This window comes from Onychostoma macrolepis, chromosome 04 (genome assembly GCF_012432095.1).
Source record: "Onychostoma macrolepis isolate SWU-2019 chromosome 04, ASM1243209v1, whole genome shotgun sequence".
Taxonomy (NCBI): Eukaryota; Metazoa; Chordata; class Actinopteri; order Cypriniformes; family Cyprinidae; genus Onychostoma; species Onychostoma macrolepis.
This window is the reverse complement of record NC_081158.1, coordinates 5333691-5349408: the sequence shown is the minus strand read 5'-3', so window position 1 is coordinate 5349408 and position 15718 is coordinate 5333691. Positions and strand designations below refer to the sequence as shown.

At 39.9% G+C, this 15718-nt stretch overlaps 2 protein-coding genes across 5 annotated transcripts in view; both read right to left on the bottom strand.

Moving 5' to 3' along the window:
- Nucleotides 1-2098: 2098 nt before the first annotated feature.
- Nucleotides 2099-13960, bottom strand: ttll1 (tubulin tyrosine ligase-like family, member 1). Of its 2 annotated transcripts, XM_058774089.1 has the most exons (10): nt 13867-13960; nt 13249-13384; nt 9107-9315; nt 8847-9027; nt 8636-8773; nt 7452-7560; nt 4853-4996; nt 4540-4626; nt 4160-4323; nt 2099-3478 (listed from the first exon to the last, which is right to left on the bottom strand). In XM_058774089.1, the coding sequence occupies exons 2-10, from the start codon at nt 13359-13361 to the stop codon at nt 3352-3354; spliced, it is 1272 nt and encodes a 423-aa protein (XP_058630072.1). In that variant the 5' UTR covers nt 13362-13384; nt 13867-13960; the 3' UTR covers nt 2099-3351. The 2 variants fall into 2 exon arrangements, with proteins under 2 accessions (XP_058630072.1, XP_058630073.1); XM_058774090.1 differs by lacking the exon at nt 13867-13960 and having other exon boundaries at nt 2100-3478; nt 9107-9355; nt 13249-13380.
- Nucleotides 13961-14735: 775 nt separating this feature from the next.
- Nucleotides 14736-15718, bottom strand: part of LOC131538575 (NACHT, LRR and PYD domains-containing protein 3-like) — a 91926-nt gene continuing 90943 nt past the window's right edge. For all 3 annotated transcript variants that reach the window (XM_058772472.1, XM_058772473.1, XM_058772474.1), the window contains one exon: nt 14736-15683. In XM_058772472.1, the coding sequence (XP_058628455.1) occupies nt 15157-15683 (527 nt within the window). In that variant the 3' untranslated portion in view covers nt 14736-15156. The remainder of the gene's footprint in view (nt 15684-15718) is intronic.

Sequence of the window (15718 nt, the reverse complement as noted above, 5' to 3'; positions counted from 1 at the left end):
GGACGGGAGATGATCGCAGCCCTATAGAGCTTCAGAAACTCAGACACTGCGCATTACATTCTGGGTCATCGTGGCCATGTTTGGGGACACACTCGTCAGCCTTCAGGATATTAGTACACAGTGATAATAAAAAGGAATAACAATGGACCAGATGATGATCAAGTGTAAGATTACATATAAAGAAAAACTCTACAAGGAAGCAAAGTTGCGGTGCTTAGAAAGGATCAAGACAATCAACGAACTCGATCCGTATGAACACAAAGAGTGGTCCGATGATCTTAACAAGCTACCCCCGTAACCTTCCCTGATGTATTTTCTTACCTTGTTTGTGGTGTCAGTGCATACACATGAGCAATTTAAAAATGATAAATCTCTCAAGGCCCAATTTACAAATGTACCAGTCCTTGAATTGAAGCAGCAGTCGGGATACGGGGGACTGATGTTCCAGCCCACTGGATGATGCCTGCTAACGTTGATAAGGTCCAAGCAGAGGTGGGCCACAAGATTGACTTCTCCTCTGGTGCAGCTAAGAGGGTGGCGCTTGACAAGTGCATCAGTGGGGAGAGAGAGGGATGACAGGGATACGTACTCGTTTAAGCTCTGCAAGTCATTGTGCACATGAGCCCACACTTTCAGACCTGCCACCCTTGCTTCAGATTTTGCACACACACACACAGCAAGGCTGTTTGTCTTTCTGGGATGGAGGAGTATTACCATCATTATATCGACTCTGTTAAGACACATGTAGTGCCAAAGTCCCTACAGCATCTTGGTGACCCAGGAAAGGATGGATGCGAGCTGCCTGTCCTGCTCCAGCATTGCTACACCCTCACAAACCTGGTAGCGGTAACAGAGACACAGCCAGCTGCACCTGAAGTTCAGACGAGACTGCAACATCGATCGTCTGTCTGGTACACATCAAGAGCAGGAAGAATAACAGCTTCCAGTATGGATGCCGTTGTGTCTGCTAGTGTTGAGAAACCAGCTACATCAACTGTGTCAAAAGTGTGCTATCCCAAAAAAACAGCAACCTCAGCTGCCTTCTGCTTTTTCACTTATTGCATTGTTATCTGTTCTTGATACTTGAAGGTTACACTGCTGTTACATCTTACACCTGCTGGATTTGCTCTATAGTTGCACTGAACTTTAGTAACTTAAGTCTTACCTGTGGTCTTGATACACGTTTACTTAATTATCACTTTATGTGTTAAGGCTACACTGCGCCTTTACCTGTTTTGTATGTTGCATGTGTTATTGTAAACCATACACATTTACCTCAGTGTGTTCTGATGCACAAATAAAGAGATACAGAACTGATACATTTTGTCTGCACCAAAGGTTTGAGATGTTTAAACAGGTACAAAAATCGACAAGAGGTGGTGACTTTGAGAGGAGATTGTTGCATTATTTTTGGATTTACACTTTGAATACTTTATCGCATTTGGGTCGAATTAAGATTTTGATATTAAGCCTTTTCTTTAATGTTGTGGATGTTTTTTTTATTGTTTACTCATATTTTTTCTCATTTGTCAGTGTGTTATAATTATGCTTTTTCTTTGTAAAAATACTACAGTAGATTATTTTTGTTGTTTATTATAATCTGAATGTCTTTGTGACAGGGAATTCATTGTGGATTTTTTTTTCTTGGTTTTAGAGCGCACCTAATTAGGGTGATCACCTGACGTCTATAAAGACTTCTTGACTTGTGCCTGACGAAGACTTGATGGTCAAACCGTTGTACTCGTATTAATAACATTTCCTTGGAGCAGTTATATATCAGTGTGCGGACATTTTGTTTGTTTTTGTCCTGCACCCGAGCCTTCGGGTTTACAGGATGCACACGCCCTTTTTTTTTACTTTCTATATCAACTTCAGTCTTATTTGACTATCAATTCAGTTTCTGAAAAATTTCAATCTGGTTTTAAATCCTGTCACAGTAATGAGTCAGCTATCATGCTAATCTATATCATGCTAATAACTGACTCTAGGCAGTCTATGGCTCTGGTTCTTTTAGACCTCAGTTCTGTCTTTGATTTTGTCGACCATAATACTCTTATATCACATGTCTTGAAACATGCTTTGGGGTATGGTGTTTCGTTCATATCTCACTAACGGGAGGTATGTTGTCAGTAATGGAAACCCAATCCTCCTCTGAAATATATTTAAAGTCTGGTGTTCCCCAGGGCTCGATTCTTAGTCCGATGCTTTTTTCCCTTTATATGCTTCCTCTAGGATCTAAGTATCTAAGCATCTAAGTATGGAGTCTCTTTTCATCTGTATGCAGATGACACCCAAATCTTTATCCCCTTGAAGTATGATAACAAGCAGGCTTTTGAGGTGCAAGTAATTTCCTAAGCCTTAATGAGAGTAAAACTGAATTTATTGTGTTTGGCTCAAATGAGCACCGTGTACATGATTTCAAATATGAACTTCTGACTCCATACAGCACCACATGTGTCAGAGATTTAGGTGTTTGGTTTGACAATAATCTAAAAATTTGATAAGCAGATAAGTACTGTGGTCAAGTCTGTGGTTTTTATCATCTGCGTCTTCTGATGAAGGTGAAGCCATTTTTGTCCCTAAAGAAGTACGAAATGCATGCTTTTGTAACATCTCGATTGGATTTTTGCAACTCATTGTATATCACACCAGTTTTGATCTCATTGCATTGGCTGGTGGTAAAATATAGAATTGATTTTAAAATTGTATTGTTAGTCTATAAATCTCTCCATAATCAGGCTCCACAGTACCTATCTAATACGTTACATCTCAGTAAGATCACTCCGATCTGCTGATTCTGGTTTACTGCAAGTTCCCAGGACAAGACTCAAAAACAGATGCGGATGGTGCTTTTATAGAATAGACTCCCGGTTCATATCAGAACCGCTTCGACTTTATCTATTTTTAAGTCTATTCTTAAAACTTTTTTCTTGGCATTCAATGTTTCTTGACTTGCTGTGTAATGATTTTCTATTTTGATGAGTTTGTTTATAATTTTGTTTATCTGTTTTCTTTTGTATACTCAGTGCAGCACAAATTTGGTTGTTTTAAAATATGCGTTCTAATTAAGCATTGTATTGTATTGTATTGTACTGATAGCTGTGAAGGTTCATTCTGCACACTGATCGAACACATTTAGACTTGAGCTTGGAGAAACAGTCCAGACCGAGAGCATACGCTCAAATCCAGCTGTGATCAGTCAGTTAAATATATAAACACACACATGTATGTAGATGATTCTTCGCTGCATCAGTCTGAGTCCTGTGTTCTTCAGATATACTCATACGCTCATGCAGACTCATGCGTATCATGCAGGCGCCGTCGTCATCACTCAGTTCTCCAGATGTGATTTCACTTCCAGGTGGCCGGGAAGGGCCTGACGCTGCTCGACCTGCTGCCCTTTGACCCCAGCGGCTGACCCGAGCGGCTCCTGAGGTCCCGTTCAGTGCTCTCGCTCAGAGCCTGCTCCTCATCGTAACTGTGAGAGACGGACAGATACGTGCAGATCAGATAAAACAACACAACCCCTACATTGCATTACAATCATCAATTTACATTCAAATTATTTCTAAATACAGTTCAGTAATATTACAGAGATATTTCTTCATTTATTTATATAAATAAATAAACATTAATAAAAATTGCAATTAGATATGTTTCCCTAATTTGTTCTGTCTGGAATGTTTTCAGACTAAATATATTAATTTTAGTGCATAAACGTTGAGTTTCAGATGAAAATGACGGTAGCAGAGTGAAATGTGCACATCTCCTTTCTCATATTTAGACTATTAGGTCTTTGATCTTTTGCTCTTTGAGCTGCAGTTCATTTCACAGAGTGTGTTTAGTCACTTACATTAGTTGTGTTTGTGTACATGTTCAGTCAGAAAAACTCAGTCTTATATGTCTGAGTGTGAAATATAAGAAAGATGCTGACTATATTTTTAAGACAACATTTGATGACACATTTTGATGACAAGTTTGGCTATGCATGTTTTAGCATAATAAGCATAGTTTAGCATAATTTTTTTTTAAACATTTTTGCATAATAAGAGTTGATTCCTGTTGTCACTGTGCAGCACTCATCAGTTGTCGTACAGTAAGCACTCCTGATCTCTGATGGACGTGTGACGGCTGTGAATACAGCAGGACGGTCACTCACAGCACTTGGTAGTGTCCCAGAGCCTCTTTGGGCAGACAGCGGTTCCAGCGGCAGTCTGGGATCTCAGCGTTCGGCGTGACGATGTTCAGCGTGTCGTTGATCAGGTTGTACTTCAGGATGCGGTCGTTAGCCGTGCTGGACGTGAGCGAAGGAGACGCGTTCACCTGAGACACACACACAAATACACACAGTGCTGTTATCATCAAACTATTCACTATCACTGAATAGTGAATAAAGCTGAAAGAAAATTAAATATTGGATGAAAAATTAAAACTGAAATAAAAATGACAAAACCAAAAAAAGAAAAGTGAATATCTAAAACTGAAAGCTAATTCAGACCAGTGTGTAAACACTGAAGTAAGAGTGAAGTGTGTTTTCACCTCGATCAGCCACGGCTTGAGTTTGTCGTCAATGATGATATCGTAACCGTAACACTCGAAGCAGTGCTTGTCGTTATTCATGACGGGCTGCAGTGAACAAGATAATATAAGATCAATATATTCAATGCATGACTATTCACTTTAATATTATGATCCTGCTCTAACTGTGAATGATAAACGTTTGTTTTCATTAGAAAGTCAGAGCATAAGGCTGTTTCACAGTGTTTTGTAGGTGATTTGTGTATATTGGGATATTTCATGCAGTGTGGCTGGTGTTGTCTTTGAGCTGGTGTGTGTCGTGATGTTGACGTACAGCCACAGCTTTGAGGGACTGGACGATGATCCAGTGGATCTGATCAAACAGGTGATTGGTGACGTCCCGTCCTCTGGTGCTCTCCAGATACAGACGCAGGTTACTGACCGTCCACTTCCCACCGTGGACGTGATTATAGTCATCCTGCACTCAAACACACACTGTATGAGCTGCACAGTCGGCTATTCCAGCACTCCAGTCTTACTTAATGTCTGAATGCCATTCATCAGATACAAAACCTCAGAGAAATTGTTCAGATCCTGCAGCATTTGATTAATCACAATCACACAAATACACTATAAGGACAAAGGTACTGGGACCCACCTCTGAATGTTTCAATCAGACCCATTGCCACAAGTGTACAAAATCAAGCACTAGACTCAAACCTGCGACCTTTGGATTACAAGTCAGACTCTCTAACCATTAGGCCACAACTGCCCTTGGTGTGTAAAAGTCACCAATGCTCTACTGATTCCAGAGCTGAAGAGATCCAAATGTCCACTGGCATTAATATCAGCTGGAGCTTCATGAATGGGTTTCCGTTGAGAAAAGCACTTGACCCTGGACTCTGGAGCAGCAGAAACCTGTTCTATGGAGACAAGTGACACAGTCTGATGGGCGAGTCTGGGTTTGGTAGATGCCAGGAGAACATTGCCTGCCTGAATGTATTGTGTCGACTAAAGAGTTTGGTGGAGCCGGCATAATATGGAGTTGGTTTTCAGGGTTTGGGCTCGACTGCTTACTTCCAGTGAAGGAAAATCTTAAAGCTTCAGCATACCAAGACGTAATGGACAATGCTATACTTCCAACTTTGAGGGAACAGTTTGGGGAAGGCCCTTTTTTCTATTACAGCATGACTGTGCCCCAGTGCACAAATGTAAAGTCCATAATGACATGATTGGATGAGTTTGGTGTAGAAGAACACAAAGCCCTGACCTCAACCCCATCCAAACCCTTTGGGATGAACTGGAATGGAGATTGTGAGCCAGTTATTCTCGTCCATCATCAGTGTCTGACCTCACAAATGCTCTACTGGATGAATGGACAAAAATTCCCACAAAAACACTGCAAAATCTTCTGGAAAGACTTCCAGTTCAAGTGATTTTGCGATGAAAGGGAGGAGAGAGAGATACGTCTGTAGCTTTAAACAAGTGAGATGTCTAGTGTAGGTTTTGAACAGTTGGGGTACTCGAGCCTGCTTGAATGTGATGGGAAAATGCCTGTGAGAAGAGATGTGTTGAAGATGTGTGAGAGTGAAGGCAGAAGTGCAGGAGAAATAGCTTGAGATGTAAGGGGATGGGGTCTAGAGGGCAGGATGGCTGGAGAGGAGAAGTTTACAGACTTCATCTTCTGTAAGAGGAGAGATGGAGAAACCGAGAATATTTAAAACCCTCTGACCAATCTTCAAACTCACTTTCGATTTCAAGCCATTTGTGTGCTATAGACTTTGCTGTGATAATGAAAAAGGAGTGGACAGCTGTATTGACTCAATCGAGGTAAGCCGTATATTTAAGTGGAGTCTGTGTGAAGACCGCCGAGGTAAAGACCGGTGACTCTACCTGCGCATCTCCACTGACAAGGCACAGTATATCTCTCCACCACATGTGTTTACACTATATTCCCGTTGTCTCTCAACAGAAGCACTCTTACACAACACGCAGGAGACGGTGCACTAATGCTAACCTGCGTCCTGTTCACACTTCTTCTAGTGCACCTCTTTCATTTTCTTTGGGCCTCTGGAACTGTCAGTCAGCTGTCAACAAAGCTGACTTTATTCCAGACTTTGCTACTCTTAGTATCTTGGGTTTGACGGAGACCTGGATTAAACCTGAAGACACAGCAACCCCTGCTGCTCTTTCTCCAGCACTCCCTGCCAGGTTGAGTGTGGTGGGGGTACCGGTCTCCTCATCTTTACATGCAATTGTATCACAGATGACGTCTTGGTTAAATCTTTGTGTGTCTCTGATCATTTCTTTATCACTTGTAATATACAATTACAACTTCCGTCACACCACCAACCCCTCTTCCAGTTTTGTTTAGACGAAACCTATGGTCTCTTTCTCCTTCTCAACTTTCTTCTGTGGTATCATCCTCTCTTCCCACGCCCAACACATTTCTCATCATTAGATGTCAATTGTGCTACAGATATGTTGTTTTCCACCCTAGAAACCTGCCTAGACAGTATCAGTCCTCTTTCCTCCAGACCAGCACAAATTACCCCCTGGTTATCCGATGTCCTCCTCGAGCACCAGATTAAACTCAGGGCAGCGGAGAGAAAGTGGCGCATATCAAAAGACTCAGCTGACCTCAGTAGGTATCAGTCAATGCTATCCTTGTTTTCCACCAAGATTCATGCTGCCAAAACTTCTTTTTTCATAATAAGATCAACAGCGCATCAGATACAGGTAAACTCTTCAAAGCGTTCAGCTCAGATGATTTTGCTAATTACTTCACAAACAAAACCACTTCCATCAGCAGTCAGTTCTCAGCTCCACACAGCAAACACTCACAGCTGACCATCTTCTCTCCTGTTGGTGTAATGATCAGGGGTCCCAATACTTCTGTCCATATAGTGTAGGTTTTATGAACACTAACTCACGCCGTGTTTCTGGATGGCCACGTTGGTAAGGTGCACGAACATGTTGTCCAGCTCACTGGTGCTCGGGGTGTATTTGACCGTGCAGAAACGACAAAATCCCAGTTTGTACCTGACAACACAAAACCGCTTAGTGCAGATCAAGAGATGCGGTGGCGAGTCAAGTATTCCAGAGATCTGTGAATTATCATTATTCAGTCCCACCAGGATTTCACCACTGATTTTATTCCTTTTTTTTTTTTTTGAACGACACAGACAGCAGCAGGTTTATTATACTGCTGTCACTTTAAGACCTAATGCACAGATCTAATACACTGATACACATGTGATTCCTTTACCAGCTGTTTATGTTCACTTAAGACATAAGCAACTGCATTTATGTAAAAACTCAGCAAGACAGGCATTTGTACGTTACTGTGTGTGTGTGTGTGTGTGTGTGTGTGCTGACTTATTGGGCTTAACTCCTGAAAATAACTCTTGTAATAACTGCAGCTTTTTTATTACTTTGCAGTTAACGGTCAAATTATGCAGGACTGCAAAAATTTTGACATTTTGTTTTTGCATTGTGTGATTATAGAATTACAAAAAAAATTACTATTCAAAATATTTTTATTCTACTAAATTATAAAAATTAAAGAAATCAGTAAAGAAATTCATTACTATTGCAATAATACATTTGTACTATAAATAAATAAAAAAATGCTTAAAAGATACTGAAAATCCTGAATCACGAGCTGCTCGTGTGAAAATGAACACAGTGCCACGCTTCACTCAGAAACAGACTTTATAATTATATCATGTTAATCAAAGCCTTGGCAGTTTGATAATCACACTAAACTAGGCCTATATCATGTTATCACAGTCATGCATCATTAGAACTCATTAAGAAGTGTTGCTAACTGGAAAGTAACACACTTTCATATGCTCATGGCTAAGATGTTAATTGTGTCCTGCACACAGCTAATACACAGCTAATAGCTTGCAAAACGCAGTCAGAAGCAATCCATGAATTAAACAAACGTATATTAAAACATAATTAAAGACACTGTGCAATTACCCCATTCAAACAGTCCACTCACTCTACCAAATGAATTGTTTCCCCTCAGATTTACGCAATTAATGCACATTCCCTCAGGTCTGAAAATACTGAAATCCACCCGTCTGCGTGCGGTGATGGAGATACTCACATGTAGCACTTCAGCGGCCTGTAGCTGGTGACCAGCACGTAGAGCCGCAGGTCAAACTTCTTCCCTCCGATCAGCAGCGGGTTATCGATGTACAGGGAGATGACGTAGGCCTCCTTCCCGCTGTTGGCCGCCACAAACCTGTCAAAGCACAGCATCTCAGACAGAAGGCCACATCTGATCACAGCGGATCAAACTCAGGAGATCAGCTCACGTGGAGGTGCGGCTGTCGCGAGACCACTTCTTGATCTGAGAGAGCTTGTTGATGAGGAAGATGCCTTTGCCCTGCGCCTTCCCACACGGCTTCATGATCCACGTGCTGGACGGACTCTTGCGAAACTCCTCCACGAACAGGTTATAGTCGGCCGGCAGCATGAACGTCACCGGCACGAAATCTGTCCCGGAGTCAGAGAGAGTCGGTCACAGCACACTCAGAGCTGATCTCACACAAACAGAAGCAGCGGCGAGCTTTACCCAGGTAGAGGTATTTCCCGTTCTCGTCCTTCTCGGCTAAGGGACTGGCCTCCTTCTCCAGCTCCTTCCTGTAGCGCTTGATGTTCTTGATCATCAGGTCCTTCCTGGTCAGCTCGTAGTGGTTGGGGAAGTGATTGACCATCTGGTCGTCGGACAGACGGTAGCCGGTGTCCACGCTGAACACGGTACGTATGGTCTGGATGCTCATCCTGTCACATGACGGGATCACATGACTGTCATCACCTCAGTCTGACAGCAGACACACACCATCAAACCAGTGTCATTAGAGCATCACTGAGATACTAGTATACTTTTCACTGATATTAAAAAAATACTTCAGACTATAGCTGCAAGCAACAATTAAGAGGCCAAGCACAACTCTATTTCAAAAAATGAGTAATTTAAGATGCCTTTATTTAAAATGACTGGAAATCTAATCACTAGTAATATGATTTAATGGTTTATCAATTTTGACTGATAGGTTTCACTATTATCAGAAAGATGTGGTGTGGCCAGTGTTAGGTGACAATGACACACATGAAGTTTGGTGTCAATATGCCAAAGTGTTGCAGAAATACAGTCTTAGATGCAGTTTGGCGTCATGCCTTCAAATTTCACAAAAACGGTTTGAGATATCAAAAAGCTTGTAACTTTTCTCTAGTATAGTCTGCTAAAGATCTGTGCGACATTTGGTGAAGATTGGACAAGAGGTTTAGGACGAGTTTAAAAAGAGTTTTTGACTTAAATCAGAATGGCCGACAGACAAAATTGCAGTCTGCTGAAAAGAGTATACCACTGGATTCTGATTGACCCAAAGAATACAAAGAGGAGAGATTTCATGACCACTGGACAAGATTCACAAAAGTTGTAAGCATATTTGTATTTGTATTTTGTAAGCTACATCTTGTGATCACCAGGTGGCGTCTGCTCAAAACTTCATGATTTTTCTGCAATTTTTCCGCGACTAAAAACTCATCTCTTCCATCTTTATTTGACCCTCTAACTCTAGCTCTCTCTATTCTAATTCTAAAAAAAAAAACCTTTTAGACTTGCACTCTATTCATTTACTAACTGCTTGTTTTCTTAAAAAAAAAAAACTAACACTAGCTTGCTCTATTCTTTTTCTATTCTATCAGTTTTCTTATTATTTATTATATTAATAAAAAAAACTTACTACATGTACTGCGTTAAATGGGTCATATGATGCAATTTCAAGTTTTCCTTTCTCTTTGGAGTGTTACAAGCTGTTCGTGCAGAGATAAGATCCCTGAAGTTACAAAGACTAAAGTCTCAAAGTTAGGACTTGACCACGCCTTCCTAAAACGGCTCATTCAAACACTCCCCACATGTCTACGTCACAGATTTGCAAAACACCACCCAAATGTACGCAATGAAAGAAGGCGGAACTATTATTCTCGCTGTAGTGTTGTTGCTGCCATGTCCCGGAGACGCTGTGTTTCGTTGTGAAAGTGAAAGTACTTTGTTTGGGCTTCCAAAAGAGGACACAACTAGAAATCAGTGGTTAAGTTGTATTTACAACACTGTTCCAGAACAGTTCAACCCAAATATTAGAGTGTGTGCAGCGCATTTTACGGAGGACTATTTCCTGAACCTGGGAGAGTAGCTGCCAGCTGCTCAAAGACTGTTTCTATAAAGTGGAGCAATTCCAGCTTTGCAAGGACAGTCTGGTGCTTCTGACTCACAGCCTATAAGTTAAAGAATTTGCCACTGACGATTCAAACACGAGTTTTGCGCAGTGTAGAGTAGCACTTGTTTGTTGTTTCTCCGATCACAAATGCAGACATGGTAATGTTTATGCAGCGCGATGCAACGCGACGTGTAAAAAAACAGTATAAGTCATTATAATCATTAATTATGTCCCCATTGGATGCAACAAATACCTCGTTTATAATGGGTTTTATTGTTTTTGTGTCGTCGTGCCGGGACACGGCATCACAATACAGTAAGGGGCGTAACATTTCCGTCTCATCCTTGAGGTATTCGGCCAATCACAATGCACTGGATAGCTGGCCAATCAGAGCACAGCTTGCTTCTCAGAACGATGAGCTTTGTGTTTCAGAAAGGCAGGACTTAGAGGAGCAACAATAATGTACAGTATGTGGAAAATAATGTGTTTTTTGAACCTCGAACCGCGTAAACACATTGCATTACACCAAATACACAAAATAATGTTCTTCATATGACCCCTTTAAGTTTACTGAGACTTGTCATAGCACTTTCATATCATTGCTCTTTTGTTGATTTTGATTGCTTCCATTATCCTCATTTGTAAGCCGCTTCTGCTAAATGACTAAATGTAAATGTAAATGTGATTTAGGGACTTAAGCTGAAAGTTTCAGTATTTTAATGAAAAATTCAAAATGGCCAATAGGTGAAAATTGGGCACCGTTCGATTCATCAAATTTGTTGATGCACTATATGCGACTGGTTTGGTCTCTTGATAATCTTTTAACTTGTTGTCAGCATAATCTGAATATGATCTGAGCCAATTTTGGTGAAAATAGGAAGAACTGTCTCCATTTTGATACACATGCGCATATTCTCCCATTTACCCCTTCCTTGTTTCTCCAATAACTAAGGGACATAAGTTGAAAAAGTAGGTTTTTCCAAAAAAAAAAAAAAGAAATTCACGACATCAAAGAGTGCAGTCAATAAGCCCTTTCACACATACAGACTTTTCCGGAAAATTACCGGTAAATTGCCGTAAAGAGATCATGTGTGAACAGGACCTTTTCAAAAATACCAGTAAATTCGTTCCGGCAATTTACCGGTATGAGAAGTTGTAACATTACCAGTAAATTGCCGGAATTCTGCTGTGTGTGAACGCAGAAGGAAAATTACCGGTATGAGCACGTACGAGTTCAGAACGCGGTGACGTAAGACGTCTACTCCGGGCCAATCCAGAGCCGTTGAAATTCAAAATTAAACAGCTCTGGGCCAATCATAACATTCTGATGCAGATGACGCATTTACTCCGCGCTGTGTTTGAAGTCGTGCGATATCTTTGGGCCAAAAGAAGCAGCATGAACGTGAACATTTGGCACACAAATGAAAACATCAACAAAAACACTAATCACGTTTACCCCTCCATGTTTACAAACACAACACCGTGAGGCGCAGCCGTTTAGAGGTCATTTCCGTTTTATGATGTCACAGAATTTACCGGTAATTTAAAACCGATGTGTGAATGGTGCTTTACCGGAAAAAAGACGGAATGCTGTTGCCTGTGTGAACAGCGCAGTTTTGAATTTACCGGTAAAGTCGTTCTGGTAATTTTACGGCAATTTACTGGTATTACTATGTGAAAGGGGCTAATGTGTCATGGAATCAGAATCAAGGAATCAGGGAAGAAAACATTTTATTTCTAACACTTACGGTTCAGTTATTAGCATAAACATGAGTGTGACTTTGAGCTGTTGGTGGCGCTAGAGAGTTTAAGTTAGAGACTCCAAACTTGCAATGATTATTATTGAGACGGTCCTCTATCTGTGTGCCAAATTACATAACTTTCCCACAAGAAGAAGAAGAACCTTCAGTGTTTGGCCCCTAAATATTAGCATAAAATCTATAAAAGTATCTCTATGATACTAAAAAGACATTAGTTTGTAAACATTTTTATTTCATGTTAATTATTTTAGTACTTCAACTTTACACAAAAATGTGAAATGTTGCCTAAAACTAGCTAAAATAAAATATGTTGAAGTTTTTGAAGTCTGTAAGTGTAAGTTTATTTTATCTCAGTTAATGTTTATTGTATTTGTAGTAATGAACACGTGTTTTATGGTTTACAAAACTCTAAATTCTGCTGAACACAGAAGAAGATACTCTGGAGAATGCTGTTAATCACACACTATTTTTCTATACTCTGGAAGTCATCTGTTTGGTTGCTTCTCTTGTGTTCAGCAGAAACTCAGAGGTTTGGAGCAGCTTGAGAGAGTAAATGATGACGAATCTCATCTTTAACGTTAATAACTCTGTCTCTGAGCAGCACAGAGTCATATGACTGATACTACAGTACGCTTGAGAAGATCAGACCTGCAGCAGCTGTAATACAGTTATGATAATATCAGTGTTATATCATCACTAGTTTATGTTGATGAACGGATGAAATGAAGTCTTGCCAGTAGAAGTTCCAGTCGTCGCTGTCCGTCACCTGGATCCATCCTCTCTTCTCAAAGTTATTGATCAGCACTGATTTCTCGATGTCCGTCACCCACTTCACCTTCCCAGCCATCACACACACACACACACACACTCCTGAAACACACACATTCAGCTCTGATCACGGATCAAACACTGATGGAGATCAATCAGTGTGTGGTGATCATCTGTGTTTGACTGATTTACACACAGCTCCATGATAATAAACATCTCTGTCAGATTGATGTCCTCTCAATAATGCACGCAGGGTATTATATTTCACACACAAACACTTACTGATATTACTACAGTTTGTTTTCTCGTGTTTTAGCTTCAAACACATGATGATATGAAGATATGTGTGCAGATGATAATTCAGTGATGTGTCTGATACAGATTCATGTGTTTAGAGGAAGATTTCTGTGTCAAAGTGATAAAAACAATGATTCTCAGCGAACACACATTAAACTGCTCGCGTGTGACAGACTATAGCGCAGATAATCATCAAAACACGCCTGTATTATTATTATTATTATTATCCTCACACACGTGTTCAGAGTCTCGTCTGTGGAGATGAATGAACATCTGTAATTACTCACAATCACAGCTTCATCCTGAACGCGGCTTTATTCAGATCATCTGACAGCAGCATAACAACAGCAGCAGCGGCCATAGCAACGCGCTTCACTTCCGCCGCACACGAGCCGCGTCATTTCCGGAGACGCTGACCTGATGAGTCCACAGCGCCGCCTGCTGGAGCTTTAGAGGAGAGCACGTGACCCTCCAGACATTCATCATCATTCATAGAAGAAATAACACTCTTATTAATGTATCTTACTCCACACTCGACAAACACACACACAAAAAGACTAAAGCTAAAGTTATATGTTTTGCATTATATAATAATCATAACAATCATAGGACGTTTTTAATCAATAAAATAATTGATTTTGTTCAATAATTATACTGTCATTAATAAAAAATACAGAGAAAATATTCACAAAAAGTAAAGTTTCTGAAAGATTCTTCTTCCGCTGTTTAAAAAAGATTATAATAATTTAATGACTTTAATGGAGTTACAATAAATGATATTTTATTAACTTATTAATATGATATTTTTAAACAAAAATATTGATTATATCGGTGGACATCCAATTTAATAAATGATATTGATCTGAATCTAATCATGTCATGGCATCAAATGTCAGCTAATTATTAATTATCATGTTAATTATTGTGTCTTTAAGCGCTTTTATCTCAAACTCTTTCACATATTCTTCAATTACTGAAAAACTGATGATTTAATTACATTGACTGATTGTCTCAAAATATATTGTCATTTTCATTTGTTAAATTAATAAGTTTTAAAACAAACATTAAATATTATCTCACATTAGCACAAGTAGATGTGAAGATCATCTCAGAACAACATAAAACCTGTTAAAACATGAGACATGCACTAAAGTAATAAACATCACAATTCATTTATTTTGACCATTTTTTGCTCTTATAATTTCATGACGTTACATATAAATACAGAAATATTCATCGTGAATTAAAATCTGAACAAGTTTATTTTTCAGTGTATTATTTGAGCACAAAAACAATAGAGAAAAATCAAATGATAAATTATAAACTTTATGAATCATGTTTGTAAAGGTACTTTAATAATGTGACACTACAGTAAAAACTGATCTGAATCAACACAAACAGGTTGAGAAAAGCACAGAAACACATCGTCAATCATTTATTAACACATTTATTCTGATTCATGTTATTTCAGAGACAGAAGTTCAGCTGCAGGATTAATGTCATGAAGAGACTCTATAATAACTCTATCATGCAGCTCAAAGCATTATGGGTAGAATCTCTCATCAGTCTATTGTCATTCATCTACACAGTTTCACTGATGATCCTTTATAAACCCCAAACCCAGGATAGAGCGGCTGAGTGAATGTGGTCTGGACTGTGTGGATGAGGCTCATTGTGTCAGAGACGCTGAAGAAGGACAGAGTTCCTGCACTGTGATCCACATACACTCCTATTCTACTGATGATGGACTTCACAGGGAGAACTGTCTTTATGTTATTGTGTATGAATAAATATCTGGAGGGAGTGCAGAACAAACTCCAGGACTGATCATTATATCCAAACACACACTCATTACCCGATCCCTTCCTGCTGATGCTCTTATATGACACTGATATCTCCACAACATGATCTCCACTCCACTCCAGCTCCCAGTAACAGCGTCCACACACACTCTCTCTACACAACACCTGCTGATAATAATCAAATCTGTCTGGATGATCAGGATACGGCTGTTTCTCTCTCACACGTGTCACCTCTCTGTTCTCCTCAGACAGAAGTAGTTCAGTGTGTGCTGTGTTTGGATCCAGTGTGAGAAAACAGGCAACTGAACACAAGAACAGAGACATTTATAACAGAACA